This window comes from Brienomyrus brachyistius, chromosome 23 (genome assembly GCF_023856365.1).
Source record: "Brienomyrus brachyistius isolate T26 chromosome 23, BBRACH_0.4, whole genome shotgun sequence".
Classification (NCBI taxonomy): Eukaryota; Metazoa; Chordata; class Actinopteri; order Osteoglossiformes; family Mormyridae; genus Brienomyrus; species Brienomyrus brachyistius.
The window spans coordinates 860,369-885,435 of NC_064555.1; the positions used below are offsets into that span (position 1 = coordinate 860,369).

Genomic DNA, 25,067 nt, shown 5'->3' on the forward strand with positions numbered 1-25,067 from the left:
GTGCTTCCATTGTTAAGAACTTCTGCTCAAGCTTATCATAGCGGTAACTATTCTGCAGCAGACTGGTACTCCATGTCAGTCAATGGCAGCTATTAACACACCACATGCAATAACGTCTGTTATTATTTGGCATCTGTATCTTGCGAATCCTTAAATGCCAAAATTTCTTTGGGTAGGTACCCTGAAATGAGAGCGGCAACAGTTCTTATTGCCGACGGATTATCCTGTGGAATACTATTAAGGCGTGTTCCTGATCTAATTTGCACAGCAACGGCATGTTAGCCAAACAGTGTTAAACTGAGCTCTTGTTTAGTTTGAGCGTATTACGCCTGTTGGCACTCCATCTATATGAATGCCAGCATTTCTTAACTAGCTAGTACATACCCATCACACATTCTGTCCCGTTCAGTGAATTTAAAGTCTCTGCAATGTGGGATACTGGGTAGCTGAAGGGGGTAGCGTCATTCCCGCTGCAGAGTCGCGTGCCTGTGTTCTAAAGCAGCTCTGCTTTGTTTAGTTTGTATATTCTCTCACCCTGATTCCCACTGGACCCTCACGTTACCCATAAAGTCATACAGTTCAGTTGAATTGGGACCCTCTGAATTTTCCTTGGTGCTTCACTATGTGGTGATGGACTTGTGTCCCAACCAGGGATTCCCTCTGCTTTGCACCATTTGCGTCCTGGGGTGTCCTCTGCCTTGTACCATCTGCATCCTGGGGTGTCCTCTGCCTTGCACCATCTGCATCCTGGGATTCCTTCTGCCTTGCACCATTTGCGTACTGGGGTGTCCTCTGCCTTGTACCATCTGCATCCTGGGGTATCCTCTGCCATTTGCATCCAGGGATTCCCTCTGCCTTGTACCATCTGCATCCTGGGGTGTCCTCTGCCTTGCACCATTTGCACCCAGGGATTCCCTCTGCCTTGCGCCATTTTAATCCTGGTGTGTGCTCTGGCTTGCACTATTTGCACCCAGGGATTCCCTCTGCCTTGCACCATTTGCATCCTGGGATGTGCTCTGCCTTGCACCATTTGCATCCTGGGGTGTCCTCTGCCTTGCACCATTTGCATCCTGGGGTGTGCTCTGAATCGCTGCAGCTCTAGATAAGCAATGAAAGATTGAAAATGGACGGATAAAATGTTTTTGGAAAGCAACATTGGTAACTTGATCTTCATTCTGTAATCCATATGCATCCATGTGTTGGGGGAGACCCACTCACTCCTCACTGCTTTGTATTTTGTTCCTCACATTTATGCTCTGTGGCTTTTGCACAGATAAAATTTTTCTTCAAATTCTTATGATGATCAATGGAAGGGCTTACAGATGTGGTAGACTGGAATTCCCATGAATGTATCCAACACAAATATTAACATTCTTCTCAGCCAACAGTCTCCATCTTCTGTAACTGTACTGATACGTTAATCCAGTATCACAGGAGTGACTAAGTTAGCAGCTAATGTAAATGCTCATCATAACCCTACTATCACCGTTGGCTTTTAGTACAAACCATGCAGCTTGGATAAGGATTAAGTCTACAAAGTTTCAGCGTTTGTAGAATCTGGGATAGAATCTGATGCTGCTGAGAGTGTTGCATTCTGGGAAGCACCTTTTGGGCTTGTAATCTTATCTCACCCAAGGCTCCCCGACGGGAAATCCAGTAGCATGACTGCAGATTCAGTGTCAGCCATGCTGGTAAAACGTTGCCCCCCAAATCAGTGGATTAAGAGCAATCCTCTGAAACAGACAGACTTTTGATGTAACTGGAAGAGCCGAAGTTTCTTTGGTTACATCTGGTGTGTCTGACTGTGACAGGAAGAGACATGCATCTCTTGCGACGCAAAGCAATGCCTCCTGAAAGTTTTAATACGATGATATGATTGAGAAATAATATTCCATCCATCTTCCAACTATAATATTCCATCCATCCATCCATCCATCCATCCATCTTTCACTTGGGTGGCCAGGAGGGTGTCCCATGTGGCACAGGGCACAAGCCTCTGGTACACCCCCAATAGAACACCAACTAATATGAAATATATGCCAGATATTTAAATATTGGTGTAAATACAAAAAAAGTGCATCACCACATTCTGCAACTTTAGGGCGAGAATCGTTCTTGTAACGATCTTCATTATGATTGTGAACCTGGTGAACAGAGATGGAAGTGATTTGCGGGAGCACTACCTGACCGGAAGGTACTGGAACACACCAGGAACACATTTCCCCGCATCTCCAAACCACATCCAGGCGTGTAAAACCCAACCTGGGAGGCCTTTATCGATCGGCGGCTTTTATCTGAAGGGCAGATTGTGAGTAAGACTCAGCGGGCCGCCTCTCCTGTGACGTGACGCTGGTGGTTACTGAGGTTCCTGCTCTGCTGTGCACCGCGCTCTGGCGCCCTGGTAAAGAGGTTCCCCCGCGGAGGTGTCTTTCCGCATAACGAGGCGGCGTTGGCCCGCTGACAGCTCCCCCACACAGCACGCACCCAGGGCTTCTGGGAACAGGCTCCAGGGTATCGCAAAGCCCGCTACAGCACCTGGAGAACCTATTTAGAGTCAAGATTCATGTTCCCGCAGAACGGTGACCCGGAGCACACGGCACACGTTATAAAGGCTGAAAAACAAGCTGCTCTCTCTCTCTACAAATTCTTCAAAATTCTGCAAACCTCAGACAGACTCAGCGCCGTAATAGAAAAAGTACTAAAAGAGGCAGGTGAATTCTTTCTGAATCCACTGCATGAAACTTGCACTTGCATGCATATGTTTCACTTATCAGCTAGCTCAGAAGTCTGGTAACATCTCTCCCCTTGCCTGGTAGAATATCAGCAATTGTGGTGTCTCATGAGGGCCTGCTTGGCCTTTAAACGTCTTCTCACCACAAAAACAATTTAAAACCTGTCACTACAATGTATCAACATGATCGAAAGACCAAAATATTCTATTGTTGTATTGATAAACTTCATTGCAGAGCATCATTTATACATACAGTAACAGTACAATATAGTACGCGTAAAAAGTGTATGAACGGGAAAAAAAGAGTGATCTGAACACCAGTTGACTTATATGCAACAGCCAGTTCAAATCCCCCAAGAGACAATGGTGTTTAACCTGAATTGCTCCGGTAAATATCAGCTACATCAGTAGAGGACATTGTAAGCTATGCAAGCAATACTTAAGAGGCTCTCAGCAGTCAATGCTAATGTTTCTATTTGCTGAAAATAATATACTACATTTTCCGGCAGAGGTCACGCCAGTAATCACATGTAAATGAAAGGTAAGTAAGCACAGCCTCATTCTGTAAACAGTAAAATGATATAGCAAAGGCGTATTACATCTGCTTGGGGGGGGGGGGGTCTGTATGTGTCTGTGAAGAGTACATACATGGCTATGACAGCTGTAGGATTGAATCATGAATTCATTTTTCCGGACGGAATGGGCCTGCATGCGGCTGGAGCGAGAACGGCACCCTGCTCCATTTTCCAAGCTGGCCTGCTAATTGAAATGTCTTTGGCTTTGAGAATTTTGATGGGAGCCACAAGGAGAGGTTCCCAAATGGAGAGGCGGGGGGAGGGGGGGGGGGGCGTGTCTGTTGTTGCCATAATTGGCCTCGTCTGAAACCCAGGCACGAGAAAATTGCTCTTATCTCCTGGAACATTCCGCGCACATTTAACCTGATATTGTTTTTCGGTTTCCTGAGTGTGAGCCTTCAAGAAACCCGCTTCCCTGATTGACGGCGAATTGCAAGGAGCCGGGCGGCATCGCTGGCTTCACTCCGGCATGGCTGCTGCTCCTGCAAATCAACAGCCTGACTAACAGCGTCCCAAAAGGGTCGTGTGAGTCTCTAAGTCTTGGTTTGTTGATCATCCTAAAAGTTAACCCTTTTGACAAATCCCATCCCCGTGTTATGAGCCAGAAAAACAACACTTAAGGGTTTAATTGCAGTTTGCGAGCAGCGTGGAAGAAAGAGGTAATTGATTGGTGGGACACGATCCCAGGCTGGCTTGGCTGGGTTTAGACAAGCTGCGATTGGCTGCCCGGTGCTACGCCAGGCTGCTTTTGGTCGAATCAGGTTGGGTGTGCTGTGGTGGGAGTTCATCACTGCACTGTGGGCTGGGCTGGACGTGGCTTGACCTGGGGAGGGGCGAAGCAAATGGGAGTGAACACAGCTGCCAGCCTGCTTTCAGGGGAGGTGGGGGGGTGTGAGCTGGGAGACCAACTATAGTATCTGTCACGACAGCCCATATTTCTCCCAGCTGTTATTTACATTTCTGTCACTCCTGTTCTCTCAGCACCTCCAAACGACGCTCCCAAAGACGAATAACCAGCGGAACGAGGGCGTTTGGAGGACGCACTCGCTGCCGGGGATCTGTTTCTGCCATTATTCAGCGGCCGCTTGGTCGCTGGTCTGTCGACGCCCCCCCTCGGGCGCCCAGGGCTGGGCTGTGTCATTGGGCTGGCTAAGGCGGCTTTCATACACCCAGTGCCAGAGTACATGATTTATAGGCGTGACCGACCTGTCAGGGGCTCTGCCTCGGCGGTCAGTGCGGCTCAGCTGCTCTCCAATGACGCTGCATGCCGTCGGGCGCATCCATTCATTCCCTAATGCTCAGCTGCAGTCCGGAGCCCTGCAGCCTGCCTGAAATGCTCGTTTGGTGACACCTCGTGCAGAATGCGGCGGCTGTGTGTTCTCTGTTTTAGAGCAGCCACAAGGGGAAAAGGGCGTCATTTCAGCAAGGTTTAAACCAAAGATTTAGGAATCTATCAGACTAGTAGCGGTTACATTGACATTTATGTGTAAAGCTTTCTATGAATGTCATATCTGTAAGAATCTATGAATACATTCATAATGTATTATAAGGCATTGACAAAGCATTATAAACATGGCTATAAATATTTATAAAAAGGCATAACACATTGTAGCCATGTTTATTATGCATTATAACTGCTTTATGAAGCTCTCATTTATAATACACTATTGATAGCTTCATAATGCAGTAAAACATATCCTTAATTCTTATACTGGCCATTATAATGTGTTATGAAGGTAACTATAGTGCATTATAGATGAGAGCTTCACTGGAGCTTATGAAGTATTATAATCAACATTGTGAGGGAGTTACAGCAGTATGGCCATGTGGCGCGTTTCCCTGAGAGTGATCAGGCTCGCAGAAGCCTACGTTGCTGAGCACCCGAGCAGCTGGACCAGGCCTAGGGGACGCCCACGTAACACCTGGCTGTGGCAGATAGGCAGCCATTTCCACAGGGCGGGACTGGACTACGAGTCTGGGGGGAGGGTCGCCAACCAGGATCCTGATGTGTTTCATTGTGTGGTGGAGCGGCAGAGTGCTGTAGCAGTGCATGCTCCCTCACCTGGCCTGATAATCGACATTATAATGCCTGTCAGTAGCAGATGCTGTAGTGCTTTATTGCCTTGCATTGGAGCTTATGAAGTATGATAATCAACACTATAGTACCTTATGACTGACAATAGAAGATGCTGTAATGCTGCATTATATTGACCATTATAATGCACTGTGAAGGTATCCACAGTGCATTATAGATGACAGCTTCAACTGAAGCGATACCGTTTACACTTTATGTAAAAATCATTTGCGTGTTTAATATTTAAACAAGAGCCAATTAGTCTATAAGATTTTCAGTTTTTTTTATCAAGAAATATTATAACACGGCATGTGGACCAATCCTTACCTAGTATTTTCATTCTGCATATTTTTATTATACAAGCAGCCCTCTATTGGATAAGTGGACGGAAGTTGGATGGATTTTAGCATTATAAGGGCCCATGGTAGCATGGTGGCCCATTAGGTAACACTGTGGCCTCATACCTCAGTTCCCATCCCCAGATCTGGGTGCTTCTTAGTACCAAGAACAGAGATCATACTTGTGTTCTTGGTAAGGCTGGCCTTGCTAACTTGCCTCCCAAGAATGAACTTGGGGCACAATGAATCATGGGATTGTTCTTGTTGGTGAGGATGCAGCCGATGACATCTGGGGGTTTTTACCCTCCTCTGCTCTTTTGCGCTTAGTACTGGAACTGGTCTTCGGCTATGGAGGATGCTGTAAAATGGCTGGATAAGAACTCAATTACAGTCAAGTACGCCTATTGATAAACAGCCTCTGCGTGGGTTTGCACGTTCTTGCTTCCACTGCATGGTCACCTGGGTTTCTTCATCACCCAAATATGCAATGGACTGGCATCCCATCCCTGGTGCTCCCTGCCTTGTTCTCTGTCCTCCCTGATGTGGGATCAAGGCTCACAGAAACCCAGGATGTTGATGGGTGGAGGAAGTGATACAGGGAATAACAAAGTGTTCTCTGCTAAGGGTGCGGTAATGGGAAGTGACAGGATTGGATGTAACCGCAGAGCGAGAAGCGCGGGGCTGAGGTACGGCAGTCTCGGCGGGCCACGTACTGTCTCGTCCTAAATGGCGGAGGCGACCCGCTCGGCAGCGCTCCGGTACCGGTGCCGGGGGACGTGCAGCTTGCGCCGAAATCGGAGAAGTTGCATCAGGAACCTTCATTTGCTTGTCTTTCCCCTGGAGCCACAAAGCAGATGTTTCCTTTTCATTTTGCAGTTTTCTTTCCCTACCAGACTGCATAACGCTGTGATAATCTCTGCTAAACACGCGCCATAAATCAAACAGTCACTGAAATGTGGCAAAGGCTTCCAAGACGCCTTCGAAAAATTGGTTATGTTTTGTACAGCTTGATCTCAGCTAAAACTGAACACAAAAAGCATTGTAGTTCCATTAAAGGCCCCCGTGATATGTTTTAAATACAGTAAAGGTGTGTAAAAAATATGAAATTGTTCATTCCTACAGCAGGGACAATGAAAGTTCAGCAACTTAAACATGTTTCTCAAATAGGTCAATAGGTTGTGTTGAAATTCTTTGCTTTGTAATTAATTGACATAGTACACAAAAGGTGTAATTTGGTGTGAAACACAGTAGGTTCAGTGATGTTTGGAACCATTGTTATTCAACCTGATTGTTAACAACCTGATTGTTATTCAAAATGACAAAAGAGACCTTTTTACTTTCCATCAATCTGTCCTTCCGTTAGTACGTCTGTCTGTCCATCCATCCATCCATCCATCATCCATCCATCCATCCATCCATCCATCCATCCATCCATCCATCCATCCATCCATCTTCCAGTCACTTATTCAGTGCAGTGTTGTAGGCAGTGTGAGGTCACCCAGGAAACCCAGGATACAAATGTAATTGTAATGCAAAATGTTGATGCAATGTTTTGGAGGTGACATGGTGATATTCGCCCTAATAATGCTGTCTTAGAACTGTCTCACGGCCACATTGTTGCCACCCGACACTCAGTATGAGTGAAGATCTAACGTGTCTGGTTTTGTCAGGATGCCATGGGAGGCTGAGATAAAGTGAGCACGGTAACGAGGTTCTGCTCATGACAGCGGGGAGTCCTCCTCGCCCTTGACAGTATCACCTCCCCTGACAGCCAGCTTTCAACACTGATCTCCAAACAATAGGAAGCCTAGGATGCTTCTCAGACGGCCAGGTATGGGAGGGGCTGGTGGGGGGATGAGCTGGGGCCTTACCCAGACAAACAGGCCTGATAACCTGATGATGGAGATCAGGGGAGAGGGATCATTCTGCCCGGATCGATAATAGGGTTGGCGCAGATGCGAGCGCTGAGTGACTGGTCTGATTTTCAATTAATGGCGAGGCGCGAGCGGCCGCCAACAGAAGAGGCGATGAGATGCCCTGCGTCGATTGAGCGTGGCTGTGTCATTCATCTTCATAAGTTCACCTTGCCCTAAACTACGCTGAGAAGAAAAATCTCTATGTCGCTCAAAACTCTTGTGTAAAATGCAGGGAAACCAAGAGAGGCTTAAGTATCTGGGCACGATGAAGAGGCCTTACAATGTAATTAAAAAGTCTCATGGTTGGCAGATAGTCTAAACTGACCTGTGATGCTAAGATCAAGCCAAGAGAGCGAGCAGGTGTGTGCCAGGACTTCGGTGACCCTGAGAGCTCCATCTCCACCACTGACCCAGATACTCTGTCGCCCGGCCGTCCCGTAGGGTGAGGTCTGAACCCTTCGTTAAGCCTGGTGGAGAACATATGGACGTTGAGTAAAGGGCAGCGAGGGCCTCGGCACTGAAGAAGCTGGACCGTCCACCTGAGCATCTGCAAACATTTAGGGATAAATAGTCAGTCTTTGCAGACATTAGTTTCACATCGTGGAGGACCAACGGATCTGATTATAGAGATAGCAACAGTCATTAGTCATTTCTTCTGGGTGAAGTCAAAGGTTCCTTTGGTTCTTTAGGCATGAGAGATGCTGAATGGCTGCACTACAGGTATCAGCCGTCCCAGGCTGCCCAGATGCCCTGGCAGACACTGAACAACAAACTGGTTTCCATTTCCATGACAAATGCTGGCTTGCCTCCATTGACAGGCTTCATGGGAGCGAGAGAGGAGACTTAAAAGAGAAACCCCATTATTATTCCTGAAATCATTTCACACTGATTTAATTTCTCTTTTTTTTTTCTTGTGCCTGGCTCACGACAGAGAGGATTAGCCAAAGGAGGCACCCCACACACACCGCACACCCCAGCGAGCCATTGTACGAGAGCTTGGTGTGTATATTAAATGGAGCGAGTGCTCTATCTTATCTGTAAGTGACAGGTGCTCCGGTTTCCACCCCCTCCCAACGGCCTATCACAGGGCAGCGACACAATGATCCATGGCGCTCTGCTGCATGGCGGATTTGTTTGTCGTAATTAAAGCACATATAGTTATACGGAGCAGAATCCACGTGTAGCTCGGCGAGTCCATCCACGGTCTTCCATAGGCTGGCCCAGCAGGAAGGCAGATCCGTGTCAGTAATTATGGGCCGAATTAGCAGCTGGCAGAACAGCCCGCGGTGTTTCGGAAAGGGAGGGGGTCTGAAAGAAAGGGGGCCGGATTATTCTCACCAGCATGCTGGACTTGTAGTGCCATGCACCCCCGTCGAGGTCCAGGTGAAGGTCAGGCAGCCCGCCCCCCCCAAAACGATGCCTCCCCATTCGGCTGGCCACCCTCAAACTGGGCAGCTCGAATCAATTCTGGATGGGGGGTTTCCTGGTCATAAGCCGCCATGTTGTCCCTCACCCCTTGCCCATGAATAACTGTGTCACGCTGTCATAATATAAATTATGTAAAGCACCTGCAGAGAGTCATGTTTGAATTATAATACCTACCCTGGGTCATCAGATTTTTTTATGGTTATGTATGCAGTGTTTGGCAATTATGTTAAATGCTCTCCTCTTTAGGTGATAGAGAGCAATTACGGTTTGGAAAGCAGACTCCTGCTACTGCTTTGTGTAAATGAACATCCCCCCTTTTCCTGAGCACTGTAATCAAACAATAGATATTTTGAAAAGCATTGTTATTATACAACTGCCGCACAATTGCAGTGAGCACTTCGGCCTGAATGAAGATTATTGTGTACAGAAATTACTGTTTGCTGTGGCTGAAGGGCACGTGGTGGTCCCGATTCATGTCGTGTGTGTGTGAGTGTGTGTGTGTGTGTGTGTGCGTGTGCGTGCGCGTCCCACGCGGTGAGGGTTATTGACCCGCATCGATCGGCTCCTGCGGGATGTGGGCTAATTCTGCTGCTGGTTTAGCTGTTAATGTTTTTATCGCTTCTGCATGCCTTTTTTTGTCACCTTCCACGGGATGGATCTGCGGACTGGCTCCTCCGGGTCGTTAAAATGATGCTACGGTGTGTTCATTTTCCCCCCGAGTAAGCAGGTCGTGGAACCTTCACTGCCATTTGATTGGGGATAATTGGATGACATTGCAGAGATCTTGGGGATGGTCATCTTGATAACTGACTGATGCAGCCAAATCATGCCCCATTTTTGCACCCCAGTTTGCTTCAGTTTTAATATTGAAATCCATGGTGAGCCTCCATTGTTTTGGAGACTTCAGAAGGTTCGATCGAGGAGCTTCTGTTGTGTTGGAGGTTTTGTCTAAATGAAGGATGGGAGACCCCATATTCAAATGAAATAGAGCCTTAATCCCCAAGAAGCAGCCATTATTTGAAGGTGCTTTTTGAAGTCGCCAGAGTGAGACGGTGCCGTTTTGCGCTCAGTCAGCTGACACTGCGCAGTGTCCCGATTACTGCCGGTTCTAAAATCCTGGGCTGCTCATCTGTCAGGACTGTTTACGGAGCTGCTCTCCCTTTAGTGTTCATCATCTGCTGTTAAAGGAATCCATACCACATAGGTAAGATTTTCTGTTTAAACAGCCACTAATCACATAGGCTGGTTTTCATTCCCGCTGAGTGCTTCATTAATCTATAATGGCTATGACTGATTGAGCTGTTGATCGAATGAATTGTATGCTTGTGATGCTCAAGCTCAGAATAGTTCCAGAATATTTCAGCTGTGTTTGATGAATTGTTAGCGTAGGGCGACTTTAAGAGGGTGAATTTAAGACTTTTTTTTTTGTCCATGAATGATAGTGTTTGAAGTTTAAAATAATCCGGGAAATACAGTAATTGTTCTTTGCATTTCAGAATTTGAAAAAACAAAGCATTAACGAAAATTGGGTTAAATTTAGTTATTTGGATATATTAGATTCATGAAATATACCGAGAATGATTGCTGAATATTAAATGTGCTCTTCAATGAACATCACTTAGTTTTAAACCCTGTTAAAAAATTATGAGTCCTCCGTGAGCACTTTACTGTGATTTGAATCTGATGATTCACCCAATCAAGAGATCGGTAGCTGTTAATTAAAATAAGCACACGCCAGGGTTCACCAGCTCCGGGGTGCAAAACGTCAAGAAATAGGCCGGAAGGTGAATAAAATTAAGCTGTTTGTTGTATGGATTATTTCAGGCTGAAAAGCCACCGTCTGTAGGCCGTAACGCCTGGGCTGCTTAGTGGGTTCTCAGGTCAGAGGTCGCGACTTCATTTTACATGTGCGTTGGGTTTGCTGTTAATGTTTTGTGGCTTAATTAGAGGGGCTGGACAGATTGGCTGTCAACAGGCATGCGGCAGTTTGTCCATAATGGTTCTGTGCTGCCCGGTGATCGTGGCATGTCAGTGAAATAAAGAACCACAACGGGCGGCTAAGAGAGAAGCCGATGGGCTTATTTACATGTCGTGATGACATCTCCCTGCAGTGTGTATGGTCCCTCATGGGTCGTGATGACATCTCCCTGCAGTGTATATGGTTCCTCATGGGTCGTGATGGTTTGTCATGTGGTTTGTGAGAACATAAGTTAGTCCTTGAATAGTCTTATTAGGTTCTTGCGTTGTTGGAAGTCGTGGTGCAGATGTTGCTGTCTAGCTTCTGCTCCAATTCTGATGATACAGCTGGGCTTCCAGTTGAAGTTCAGCATTGCTGCTCTTATGCCTGGTTGACTCCTTGACAGCACTTATGTTTGTAATGTGCTCTTTGTCTTGCTTGAACGTCACTTCAGACAGAAGCGTCTGCTAAATAAAAATAGATGTAAATAACTTCTCCTTCTTGCATCGTATGTGGCCTCTGCATTCCAAATGCATCGCAGCAGTGCGATAATGCTGTCCCATTTCGAAGGCTCCTTTAAATGCGGTCTAGCACTGCGTCCTCCTTTTACTGGCGTCCTCACCTAGCTTCCACCTGAAGGATCCTTTGCAGCCCAGCATATCCCAAGATTCATTGTAGAGTGTGTGTCCCAGCTAGGTGATAGGAGAGAAGCTTCATGGCTCAAGGGTGACTCCGCCGTATGTGACCTCTGATATGTTGTGACATGGTTTATGATGATCTTGCTTCTCCTCCTCCTTGACCTCTCCCTGACCATTGTCCCCTTTCTCTCGGCCACTTCTCCAGGACCGTGGGGCCGATGCATGGGCAGCGAGTGCGGCCCTGGGGGCCGGCAGAGCCGGGCAGTGTGGTGCGCCCATGTGGACGGCTGGACCACGCTGCACACCAACTGCCCGCCGGAGGGGCGACCCGACAACCAGCAGAGCTGCTTCCGCGTGTGTGACTGGCACCGCGAGCTGTACGACTGGCAGCGGGGCGACTGGAGCCGCTGCGAGCCTGTGTTGGCGCGCGCCGCCCGGGTGACGGCGGGCTGCGCGCGCGGGGAGGAGGGCATCCAGACGCGGGAGGTGGCATGCGTGCAGAAGGCCGATAGCACCCCCGCCGACGACGTCATCTGCGAGTACTTCGAACCCAAACCACGCCTGGAACAGGCCTGCCTGATCCCCTGCCCGCGAGATTGCGTTGTCTCTGCCTTCACGCCATGGACTCCTTGCTCCAAGACGTGCGGGGCCGGCCTGCGTAACCGCGTGCGTGGCGTGCTCGCCCCCCCGCTCTTCGGCGGCGCGGCCTGTCCCAACCTCACAGAGTTCGAGTCTTGCCAGCTGGCCGAGTGCCAAGGCGAGGAGGCCGTCTACAGCCTGAAGGTGGGGCCCTGGAGTTCGTGCTCGCTGGCCCAGTCACGGCAGGCGCGCCAGGCCAAGCGTAGGAAGAACAAGGAGCGAAGCCGGCAGCGGACGCGGGTGAAGGACCCCGAGGCCCGCGAGCTCATCAAGAAGAAGCGCAACCGCAATCGGCAAAGCCGGCTGGAGGGCAGGTCTTTCGAGCTGCACGTGGGCTACCAGACGCGGGAGGTAACGTGTACACACCGGAGCGGCATGCCCGCTGATCTCAGGTCAGTCCTAGCCGTTTCGGCCCCCCCTACCAAGAAAATGAACGGTCATTTCCCTTCCTCTGAGTATAGTGGGCCGTGTTTCAGCCTGTATGTAAAAAATTTTATGTGATGTATATGAATATACAGCCGCTTATTTAAAAATCTCCAAGAAAAGCCAGTAATTTCTGAAGTAAACACCATAGCGGAAGGGAACATGATTAGTATTTAGTGGTACAACTTTCTAGGGTTGCAGGGGTGCAATTAGATGGCTGTCCTTGCTGTACACGTCATGTAATGCTTCCATATGTTGTGTGTGTAATTTGACTAATTACATTTTTGCTGTGAGCTTCGATCAGTTAAAAAAAAAGCCTTTCAGTGACGATGAATACTCCATCCATTCATCTTCCATTACCAGTTTTTCAAGTACAAGGCCACTGTGTAATGATGAATAATTATTTTGTATAGTCATCAAATTAACTTTTAATTATTGCTCAGGCAGAGTGAAAGCATTGCTTGATTAATCTACAGGATCGTTTGATTATTACTTGCTACGGGTGACATCTGCATTCCAGACACCGCAGGGAGTAGATTGGAGTCTTGTGGAAGTTTCCCATAATGCTTAGGGTGGGTGTAGGGTGAGGGCGTGGCCTGTCTCAGGTGTCTTTTAATCTGCCTGTTCCTGATTGGGTGGTTTACTGCAAAGGTCAGTCTAACGTCTTCTTGGGGTTCTTGTGAACTGATCTATGCTGTCACCCACGCCCCATTCCGTTGTCTCTTTGACCCCCCTCCCCTCGTGCGAGTTTGCGTAATTTTCCCTCATCGCAGTGAAACACTTTCTTCGTTTCCCTCAATAAAATCGGTCCCCCACATCTGTCCCTGAGTCACATGACTCTGCTTGCTGCAGTTCATCTGCCGGTGAGGAGACAGGCCATCTGGTCACCATGGAGACGTCTCTCCCCCCCACCTATCTTTTAGCGTGAAATCATACAGAAGATCAGTCTGACTATTTCCACAGGGTACCTGTAAAAGCTGTTAAAAAAATACAAACATTCGATCTGCTTGATCATGGGACCCAGTACTGGCGGCTGATTGGACCACGGCAGCTTGCCACCTTTGTCCAGCCTCCATTTCGTCCCACTGAACATCACAGAGGTGGGCAATCTGACCGTTTTATATCATGATCGATCTTGAAGACGTCCACGATCTTCTTTTCATGTGAATCGCTGTGATCTTTTATATCCTCCTACATTTGTATCCTTCCAAACGTCAGACTTCAATGGCCGGTAATAACATGTGTCACTACCCAGTGCATATCACACTTCCCCATCCGCCGTGCCGATAGCTCACGTTGAATTGTTTTTCAAATATGTCACATAGGAGAGAATCCCTGATCAAGACCTGTAATACAAGCTGGCCAGTCAGCACAGCCATCTAGTAGGAATTCGTTTTGTCGGTTTCTGAATGTAGCACGGATTCAATTACTCGATATTGTCCATTTTTTCCAGGTTTCGTTCACTCTGAACTACAGGGGAATATATGGTCACCCCCCACCCCGTGACTGGGGTACCTAACGAGACCCATAAATACACACTCAGAACTTTCATAAAGCAGACAGAGAACACTAAGAATCCGATTCCTTAATATCCTACATCAGTGCCTTACTATCCTGATCTGGGCTGGTGGACGTCGCTCACTAGCTGTCTGTAAGATGAATCTTATATAGAGATTAACGAAATCACAGTGGATCGTGAAAACGTTTTGAAACGAAGTGAGACAAATCAAGCATAAAATATGAATGATATAAAAATAAAAGCGTCGGGGGGTTCGCATGCGCAGAAGCGCGGGGTGCAGGTCGTGCACACGTACTCTGACATTTCACAGCGCAAAGTTATCTGTAAACTTGGCCGACGATGGCCAGCAGTTCCAGAGGTAATATGACAAATCTGTTCATCCACCTGCAAGTGAAGCGACCAACACAACTCAGTTTAATGTTAATATAAAGTTTAACTTAGGATGTAATGAGCATTTTGTTTTAAATGGTGCTAATATTAGATAAGCAAGGTTGCCAACTATTAGGCAACTGGCGTGTCACCCAACGCTTACGGCAAATCTATATTATCCCGTTATAAACCTAAAATTAGCTACATCAGAAGCGCTGGTGTAGTTTGCAAACCCTACAGACTATTTACAAGGTAACAAAACTCTTACATACATGTAAATGCGTGTGTATGTGTGTGCAGATTGTCTCGAATTCTCGAAATGCTCGAAAATCTCACTCCAGCCAACCAGAGTTGGCAGCCCTGAGATATAAATGCTCAGGCTTGTTTGGGCCTAAATATTCTTGAGGGTACATTTCAAAATTGGGAAGGTCGCAGTTCAGACCATGGATTGTGATTGTGTGTTATAAATATCACAGCTTCTTTTGGGTCGACTGCCCAGCCCTAGTTCATCGTATCACCAAATGTTTTCCATCTCTTCACCTCGTCCTCGCAGGGGATTAAACACCACGTATCTGGGGAGGGTTTACAGCTGGCTGTGTCGTGGTGTGGAGAGCTGGTCCTGTGCCGTGTTGGGGTTGTTGACCCTCACCGTCACAGGCCTTCCTGCATATGCTGTGTTACAGTGGGGACCTAACAAAAGGTTGTCTGTTCAGTTACAAGAGCAAATACACCACATTTGTATGCTAGAATGCATCTAAATACACAGAGTCTGCAGACAGGGTCAAGAGGTTCATTTATTGCTTGGCTGCACATTTCAGTGGCTAAGATGTAAGATGGCCTCCACTGAGTGCTTCTTGAAGTGATGTGACGTCGCTGCATTTCTGAAAGTCTGAGCATTTCCGAATCAGCCGCCTTCCTTTCACGCACTGCAGTGTCTCCAGTTTATAGAGAATGGTGTGATAAACAAACGTGGCAGATCTGTGGTGGAAAGTACTTTGTTTATGGCAGCGGTCAGAGGAGATTGGCAGGGAACTGGGAGGCCACAAGAGCACAAATAACGGTCAATGGCGTCTCTGAATACAGAACCCATCTGCTTCGGAAGTGGCTCTGGAGGAAACGGTGGATTCTACCTCCTCAGCAGCTAAGGGGTACAAATAGAATGGTCCCTGAGTGTACTTAATATCAGTAATATTCAGTTCCACACACCTATACAGGATAAGTGGTTGGGAGATGGATGGATGGAATAATATTATCATTAATAAATAAATAAGTGGAAAGCACATACATCCCTCCTGTTAAAAATTAAATCAACTCATCAATCATCAGAATTTCTTTATTAAACACCAGGGTTGGCTGCCCTGCACCTTTTCGTTAGTAATATATACGTCAATAATGGGAAGGTGTGACAGGGAATGTTGACGTTCCCGCTCTACACAAAGACCCCATTCCCACTGGCTGTTTGGGCCCTTTTTCTGTGGGTTAGATGAGGTTAATTGTTATGGGATGCCTCCTGGCCCTCGCCGGTGCTGGCTGCAAATGTGCTTGTGGTATTCGGGGACCCTCCGAAGGGTGGGGTCTGAAGGAGGGAAGGGATCAATACCATCCTGGGCCCCCTGGGTGCCTGCTGCTCTCGGGCGCGGCCCTGGGATTCTCATGTGGCGTGGAGCGTGAGGGAGGAGCTATTGAGAAGCTGCCTGGATTATTTTCATATCTGGCTGCATATATATGGAAATTACATGAGTAGAAAATCTGCATCCTCCGGCACACAGGGAGGATAGAATGGGGGACTTAATTAAAACCCTTTGGATTTATCTGGGAGAGCAAAAGTCAACCAAACAGCCAACTGGAGAGCTGGACAGACACGGAAAATAAGGAATACAGTTGCTCTGGCAAGCTTTCGCGAGCTCTCTCCCAATTTTAGAGGAAACCCTGAATTATATCGTTAATAAGTAATGACCAACTGGAGGTTAGTGTTGAGGTTTCACCTCTCTTCCTACATCCACACTGCCCCATCGCCAATACATCGTTTGTCTGACGTATAGACTGTAAAAAAGCGAGAGGCATCGCATCTCAATACATGTATTGCTGGGATTCTGATTAAACCACACGTGTGCGTCTTTGGTGCCAAATGTGTGGAGAATACAAAATGAAAGAATATGGGCTTTATTTACTTTTAGGGGGGCTTGGAAGACCTCTGGGGGAGGGGGGCGGGTGGCGTGAAAGTGGCCTCTGAAGGAGCTCTTGCAGGCAGGGAGGCAGCGAGAACGGAGTAAGCATGTAATTATCCCTAATAGTCTATCAGGCACGACTCTTCAAGACCAGGAGGGAGAAGGACAAAAAGACAGATAATTGTACATTTTCGATGATTCGTTGTGAAATTACCAGTCATTTAAGGAGTCCCTGGCCATGCTATTTACTATTGTAATCTTTCTTTATGAAAGAGCTGTGATTGCTTGTTTGTGCTGCTTTGGAAATTGGAAAAACAAAATTGCCACGTTTCTAATGAGAAGTGTCCTACTTCAAGCCGATACCTCCTTCCGCTGTCTTTCTCCTGCTCCCTTTCCATCTGAAGTGCACTATAATAAAATAAATGAAAAACACAGTTTGATGGATGGGGTTGCCGAGCTGTGGTCAGTCTTAGAGGCGCATGATTGGCAGCCGGAACGTTTGATTGATGGCTCCTCCCTCCTATCACAGCCTGTGCTCCCAGGAGACACTGCCGGTGGCCTTCCGTTCGTGCCTGGTGACCAAGGACTGCGAGGTCAGCGATTGGTCCGAGTGGGGTCCCTGCTCCAAGAAGTGCTACGACCTGAACGGCCCCAAGGGGCAGCGCTCTCGGAGCCGGCGCGTGCTGCAGGTCGCCGTGGGTGATGGTGCCAGCTGCCCGGAGTTGGAGGAGATGGAGCCCTGCGTGCCCCAGGGGGACGGCGTACCACCATGCCCTGTGTAAGTCACCCGCATCCTTTATACTGCCATATCCATGGCGACTATGCTGATAAGCAAGGTGGCAGACAGTTTGGTCTGTAGGATTTAGCACGGTCTGTCCGCAGGTGTATAATTACGCCCACAGTGGCACAACAAACATTAGCATCAGAATGGGCTCCTGTACAGAAAAAGTTAGTGACTCTCCACTTGGTACCGCCATAGAACGCCATCTTTCCCACAAGTCAGTTCACCCCATTTCTGCCCTGCTAGAGCTGCCCAGGTCAACTGCAAGACAAGTGATTGTGAAGGTCAAACACAAAACACAAGCTAATGCCATCAGCGAAGTTCCGACATCTAATGGGAAGGCTTCCCAGAAAAGGTCAGGCTGTAATAGCAATAATGGTGGACCAGCTTCATACGAGTTCCCTTTGCTTTGGAATGAGATGTCGGTCATGCTGGCATCTACATACTTTTGGCCATATGGTGTATGTGGTGGGATTTAAGGAGAATAACTTGTGCACTTTTAGGTAGTGACTTAAAAGCCGAGCTGTGACCAGCAGCCTCTACAGGATACGCACCTTTGTTTTCTGGTAACTGATCTACTGGCAACAACAGAAGAGGCGGGAAGGTGGCTTAGCGGAAGCAGCAGGGAGACGCTGCCTGATGATTGAGATATTTCCTGTCATACGTGCGCCGTGGGGAGCCCTGGGTGTAAGATGTTGCTGAGAACATATGGGCTGAGACGGAGATGAAGGCGCAGAGTACCGGACCCCTGCCAGCTGCAGACAGACAGCCGCTGGAGACCGGAGCGGTCACGAGCGCGGCGTCCAACTCGTCTGACGCGCCCTAGATATGCCCGTGCTTTTGAGGCGCGATGGGCACTGACGCCCCCCCGCTAAGATGCACCCGCCTGAGCCAGCTGTGACCAAACACCTGCTTTTCTGGCCGCACCGGACTCACAGGATTTACAGCAGCAGAAAAGTAGTTTAGCAGATTCCTTAGGGATAATAAAAGTTTTCTGGTTCTCATTCTGATGAGGCGGCCTCATGGGGGGGGGAAGCTTTCATGTCACATGTAGCCAGACCTTCTGGGTCATTTTTGGGACCTGCATCTTTGGTTTAAATCGGATGCACTAAACTTCCGGACCGAAGGTTACGGATTCCGTGACATTGTCGTAACCACACACACTTTACCGTGGCAGGTTGATATACATGCTGCTGCCATCCGTCTGCATGCTTCCGTTTCTCGGAATCACTTACCCACAGCGGAGTGCTAAACAGGCCCGGGAAATGTGTCGGTGCGAGTGGCAGCGAGGTGGAGCCTTTCACTGGAGGCGCTGAGGGTTCCTACGCCCTCGGGTCCCGTGGGGACCTCATGAATATGAAGTGCCGTGAGATGGCAGGGGGCTCGTCCAGTCCAGCAGGGACTCAGAGCTCCGGCTGGGTTCCCATTCACCTGGCATGAGGGGCTGCACTCGTGCTCAGCAGCGGTCAGCAGAGGTCAGCAGCGGTCAGCAGCGGTCAGCACGGCCGCCTTGAAAACATGTCGTTCATTAAACTTCCCGATTACATTAAAAAGATTTAAGACTTGTGGTGTGTTTTAAAGGAATCGTCTAAACGACTGCTAATGGAAGGTCGAAGCAGTGCCAGTAGATTTATGAATCTGTCCACAGGCTCACACACGCAGTAGATAAAGGTTTATAGCATTACCTCACAATGGAGTGTCTATAGCATTGTTTTATATATTACCTCTGTATGGCAATGATTCAGGCCTCTTCAAATAATCCATGTTTAAACGTTGTATATCTGCATTGAGATATATTTATTTCTTTTTAGTTATTTAACTACTTCTCAACCCTGTTCTTGTGGACCGTCAGGCTTAATAGGGGCTTTTGTGTTATATGATTTGTTTTATAGATCATACCTCGTATAATTAATAAAGCCTGCTGCAGTGACACATCCCCCCTTTTGCCATTTGTAAGCAGTTATTCAGACAAAGACTGATTTTATTTATTCCTTCATTCCAGTTTTCATACTTGGTTTGTCCTGTTCAGGCCTGGGGGGGTCAGAGCCTCCCCGAGAAGCTACAGGCGCAAGGAAATAACTCAGGATGTGGCACCTATGTGTTGCTCTTGTTTTTTGGATGTATGTAGTTATCTTCTTCTGCAAAGCCGGTGCACTTCACTGAGTGGTGGAGGCCGCTTAGCTCCCCAAGAGACTCTCCCCCGTCTCAGTGCGCAGAGCGAAGAGCAGTGGCTGCCGGTGCTGGTCGAAAGCTTGTTCCGAAACTGGGGCTGGTCACGGTTCTGTCTCTCTGTCTCCATTGCAGGTATAGTTGGAAGACTACGGAGTGGAGCGAGTGCAGGGTGGACACGCTGCTGAGCCAGCAGGACCGGCGCCGCGGCAACCAGACGGGCCTGTGCGGGGGCGGGGTCCAAAGCAGGGAGGCGTTCTGCGTGCAGGCTGGTGTCGACACGCCCCCCCCCCTCGGCTCGATCAAAGAAGGTAAGGGTGCCCGCCCAGGCCCGCCCACAGCACAGCGGCTTTTGTAGGTTTAGCCATCCCATCTGTAAATCTGAAGACCCCACGTCACGCTTTGTCCGGGGGCCTCTCCCCCATGTTAACGCCGTGATTGATGGAAACGCCCCGAAACAGGCCGTGCTCGTTTCTTATTGACCGCTGGTCAATTGCGGTTAAGACCTGAGAGTCGATATCTATCATACGGGGGGCCGGCGGCACGCGGTGTCGGCCGAGCCAGGCCTGAAGCACGTAGGGGGCTGCGGTGACGCTTTTTGGGCATGATGGAGAGCCACGTAGGGCGTGTTACATGGGGGCTGAGCCCTCGATGCTACAGATGACCACGTGATGCCGTGGGATTTTGCCAATCCGTCACACTTTACAGCCGTCTTTGGGAATTGCGGAGTGACACTCCACAGAGACGGATTACCAATTACTGTTGCGCTTTCTGCTTCAGTTTCTTTGTGTTTTTTTCCCATTCCCTTAATTTCATTCCTGGTTACCTTAGCTGAGTGTGTGTCTACAAACATCCAAGCTGGCCGCCCGTTCTAACAGCTTCACAATATCAAAGATGACTTTGAGTAGTAAGTAAAGTAGCGCACATTTCGTTGTTAAATGGGAGGATTAGAAACTCCCTCGCTTTTCACACTGTAATGTGAGTAAAGGAACAGAAGCGAAACGCACCAATCCGATGAATGTCAAAGAGGACCTGAGTCACAGCCCTCTCTGTGTGGAGCACAAGTGGCCCTCGGTGGGTAGTGAGATTAATAAACGTGTGAAGAGTGAGTTTTTTTCATAATGCATTAAGTTTGGTGGAAATTAAAAATGAATGAGAAAATGAGTTGAATCAAAGGAATGCAGCCGGAAGGCGGAACATGGAGGTGGGCGGACAGGATATCAAAGCCTCGACAGGATATCAAAGCTCCAGCTGTGGTCAGCCTGCAGCCATGGGAGGGGATATCCTTCCGTATCGGTGAAAGGAAGGGCGCCCCCTATGGGCAACAGCTTCAACAGCCTATGGCGACAGGCTGGCGGGTCGTTTGGTGGCTAAGCAGGCAGGCTTGTGCCCTGGAGCTTGTTGGTTCAAGACACCAGAGAGCTTTGCTGTTTTACCTTTTAGCAAAGTATTTAGCCTGAAATATCCAGCATTTTGCATGGATGCATATGGAGTTATTTTCAGTTAAGCAATTAAAATAATTTTTTGGTAAACAGAGAAGGTAAAAGCAGACATGGACTTGAACTTTGATTCACAAATGAGTGTATTGACTAAGAAAACATCCCTGCCTCAAGCGCTGGGCTGCCTTGGATAGGCTCCAGGCCCACTACGACCCTGTATTGGATAAGCGGTTATGGATGGATGGACACAAATTGGCAAACTGGCAGATACCCACGCACGAGCTCCCGATATACACAGCCGCTCTTATACATGGAAGATGAAAACTGAATAAAAATTAGTTCTCAGCTTGCAAAGCATACCATCGTGTTAATGTTCTTCAGGTTTTGACATATATTTAAAGCAGCCAGGCATAGCATGGCGGTGCAGTTCCCATCCCTAAGACCAAGGTTGGAGTCTCTGCCAGGGTATCGTGTGTGCGGAGTTTGCATATTCTCCCTGTGTTGTCGTGGGATTTTTTCCAGGTACTCCAGATTCCCCCCACAGCACAAAAACATGCTGGGGTTAATTGGAGTTGATACATTTCCCATAGGTGTGCATGTGTGAATGAGTGGTATGTGAATGTGCCCTCAGGTGGGTTGGTGACCTGTCCTGGGTGGTCCCCCCCCCGTGACCTTGAATAGGACAGGCGGTTTCAAAAAATGGATAGATCGATTAAAAAAACACAAAGAGACCCAGAGAAACACAGAGATACCCAGAGAGACAAAGAAGAACACAGAGACTCAGAGAGACACAGAGAAACACAGAAAGACCCAGAGAAACACAGAAAGACCCAGAGAAACACAGAGGGACACAAAGAGGCCCATAGAGATGCAGAGAAACACAGAGAAACACAGAAAGACCCAGAGAGACACAGAGGGACAAAGAGACACAAATAAACACAGAGGAACACGGAAAAACACAAAGTGAAAAATGCTTTAATACAACAGGGAAAGGAAGCCTGAAAATGTTTTGTTTATAGTATAAAATAAAAGTATAAAGTGAAATAAAGACATATCCAAAGTATAAAATTAATGACATAGAAAAAGCATAAAAATATCATCTTTGCAAAACAAAAAATGGAACGTTCCTTTTAGATCCTGTAAAAATATGAAAAGAAGATTGAAAATATTTTAATTTCCGCATTTAATTGGGCCACTGCATTGACATTGAATAAACCGTGCAAACAAACTCTAATGAATAAATCTGTAAATGTCTTGTAATATACCTAACATTTTAAAGTGTGTTTAATTACATTTCACCGAGAGGTGGCTTCATGTGAACATATTGTGTGCGTTTGTATTCTCAACTGAACTGAACTAGACTTATTTAATTAAAATCATTTACATGGAAGATAATTGAAGACAGTGCTGTAAGTAAAATCTCTGATTCATATCTGTATGCTGCTACATTATGAACATACTCCTCCAGGTCCTTATTGTTTATTTATTCAATGCTTTGCCCCGTCTGTTTTAAATATCGCTTTTCCCTGCTCCAGTCATCCTTTTCTCTCTCCTCTCCGGTCAATACAAGCTCCTGATCCTTCCATCATCATGAACTTCTCTGCTCCTCCTCCCCAATCTATTATTCTGTTTTCTCTACATCTCTCATTTCCCCACAGCAGTCAAAGAGCTCTCGAATCCGAGACTCTTTGCTCTGCTCGAGTCACACAAAGATTACCACTGGCTTAAGAACTCGTGTTTCACCCTGCCAGAATGCTGTGGTGGTGAAGTATGCCTTTTCACAGCACTCTGAAGGGAAGCTGTTATATTTGGCTTGCCTATATAACATCCTTCCTTTTGGATTCAAAGATGCTTCAGGTAATTCGGGTCTCTGGGCTGGAGAACAGAAATTTTCTGGACAGAGAAGCCAATTCACTGTTCATCTATAAACTTTTTCTGCTGATTTAAAAAAAGATATAGTAGTATTGTAATGCTATTCGCTTCCTTCCTCGTGGCCTTCTGCAGATTCTTTTGATCCCGCCAGTTATCGATCTTGATCGCTGTAGGGAGGCACTGAGACACATGCTGTTGAAATCCGGCTATATTCCATTGCTTTCGGGCGTCGAGAGCTGCTGAGGTTTTGGTGCATCACATGAGAGCTGCTGAGGTTTTGGTGCATCACATGAGGTCTGCTGGATGGTTTCTCTGGAAGCTCCTGGGTTCTAATTAACCAGACTAACCAGGGGACTGAAACAGATGAGTTAATAGATCTGAGATGGGCAGGGAGATAAATCTTAGGAGTGGCATCAGTTTAGGGGCATATATAACTATTTTTAAATATCTCAAATTAAAAAAAAAGCTTTGGGTAACTGGGGTTGTACTATTAAGGTTATAGTACACTGTACTCCTCTCTCTACCCCTTAGGGAGGGAAGAAATGGTGCGTTTACCCTTTACGTGTCTGGCTGTGCATATTTATGGAGGAGCCCCTATCGTGAAAACAACGTTACAGAGAATATTCATGAGATGCAATAGCTATCTTTTTGCCCGGTCGTTGGTTGTGCATGAAGTGTGTTAATAGATCTGAGTCAGGATAGGGGTGTAAATCTTAGGAGTGGCATCAGTTTAGGGGTATAAATAACTAATAATTTTAAAATGTGCTTTGAGGTAATTGTGTGTTGATTGGGTGCACAATAAAGATGAGATGTCTGGTGTTTCTCTCTGGATATCTCACATTATATGTTATGCTATATTGTGTTCTTATGTCTTGTATCCAGCTTAATTTATATCCAATTAGTGCAGCATGCCCCCAGAGCAAATCAAAGGTGGGAGAAGTAATGTATCGTTAAATTTAACGTTAACTATACGTACGAAATTCCTTGACATTTTGAAGTTGATAATGGCCTGACCTTGCGTGTAGCTGTGTCCCACAGCAGGTTTTTAGACTTGCATTGAATGAAACAGTTTGGTTGCAAACCATCAGCAACCGCTTGTGGGACCCGCCGAGATGATCATGTGTGATTTTCCTCAGACGAAAACAGGTATAGCTGCTGAAGCATCATTTATCAAATGGCTGAAGAGGAAACCAAATGTCCTTCGGGGGGAAAGAAACGGTGTCCTAACCCTTTACACATCTAGCTCTGCACTTTTACGGACCACAAACAAGATAACACAGAATATTCATGAGGTGGGACAGCAATTCTTGTCCTGCCGTCAGCTGTAGCTTTGTGTTTTATAGAGTGAGTTGGAGTGAGAATTTGTTCCTACAGTAATAAATTATTATTATCGCAGCATTATTCTTTCTAAACAACAACAAAATTCACAAACTTTGTTTTGTTTTGGTCTCAGAACAGTGCAGATTGTGTTTCGGCGTCACATGAAACATCAGATGGTGATCTGACCACAAGGCATGTGGCGAGTTTTCAGCTGTGTCTCCCAATGTTTTTGGTCTTTACAAAGTGAATTACAAATATTATGGAATGTCCTCCAGGAAATGCCCATACAGGGTTGATGTCTGGGAAGCATTGTCTAGCATTTCTAAGTCCGTGTCTAATGGTGGATTCTGCTGGGATCCTTCAAGAGCAGGTCCTGCTTGTGAGGGTCAAACTGAAGACAGGGTTACTAATTTGGGCCTTTTCACCCGCAGCTTCCCGCCCTGTGGACAGCGATTTGTGTCTGGGCCTGGTTCCGAACACGACCCAACTGTGTCACATCGCCTGTCCCGTTGAATGTGAGGTATCCGGGTGGACCGCCTGGGGTCCCTGTACCTTTGAGAGCTGCCAGGACCAAGCTGGGAAGAAGGGTAGGAGGCTGTGCGAATCACCATCTGCAGAAAACGTCTTTCCATTGTATGTCCTGCAGGTCGCCAGGAGCAGATACCCGATTTTAAATGAAATGATAAAGGCGCTTTGAGAACAGATGTAATC

The 25,067-nt window shown here is 47.3% G+C and overlaps 1 protein-coding gene across 1 annotated transcript in view; it reads left to right on the plus strand.

The window, feature by feature from the left end:
* LOC125718782 (thrombospondin type-1 domain-containing protein 7A-like) overlaps window positions 1-25,067 on the plus strand; it is an 84,099-nt gene that overhangs the window by 22,400 nt on the left and 36,632 nt on the right. Inside the window, exons 2-5 of the mRNA XM_048992859.1 lie at window positions 11,863-12,688; window positions 17,305-17,553; window positions 19,861-20,036; window positions 24,788-24,943. Coding sequence (XP_048848816.1) covers window positions 11,863-12,688; window positions 17,305-17,553; window positions 19,861-20,036; window positions 24,788-24,943 — 1,407 coding nt within the window. The remainder of the gene's footprint in view (window positions 1-11,862; window positions 12,689-17,304; window positions 17,554-19,860; window positions 20,037-24,787; window positions 24,944-25,067) is intronic.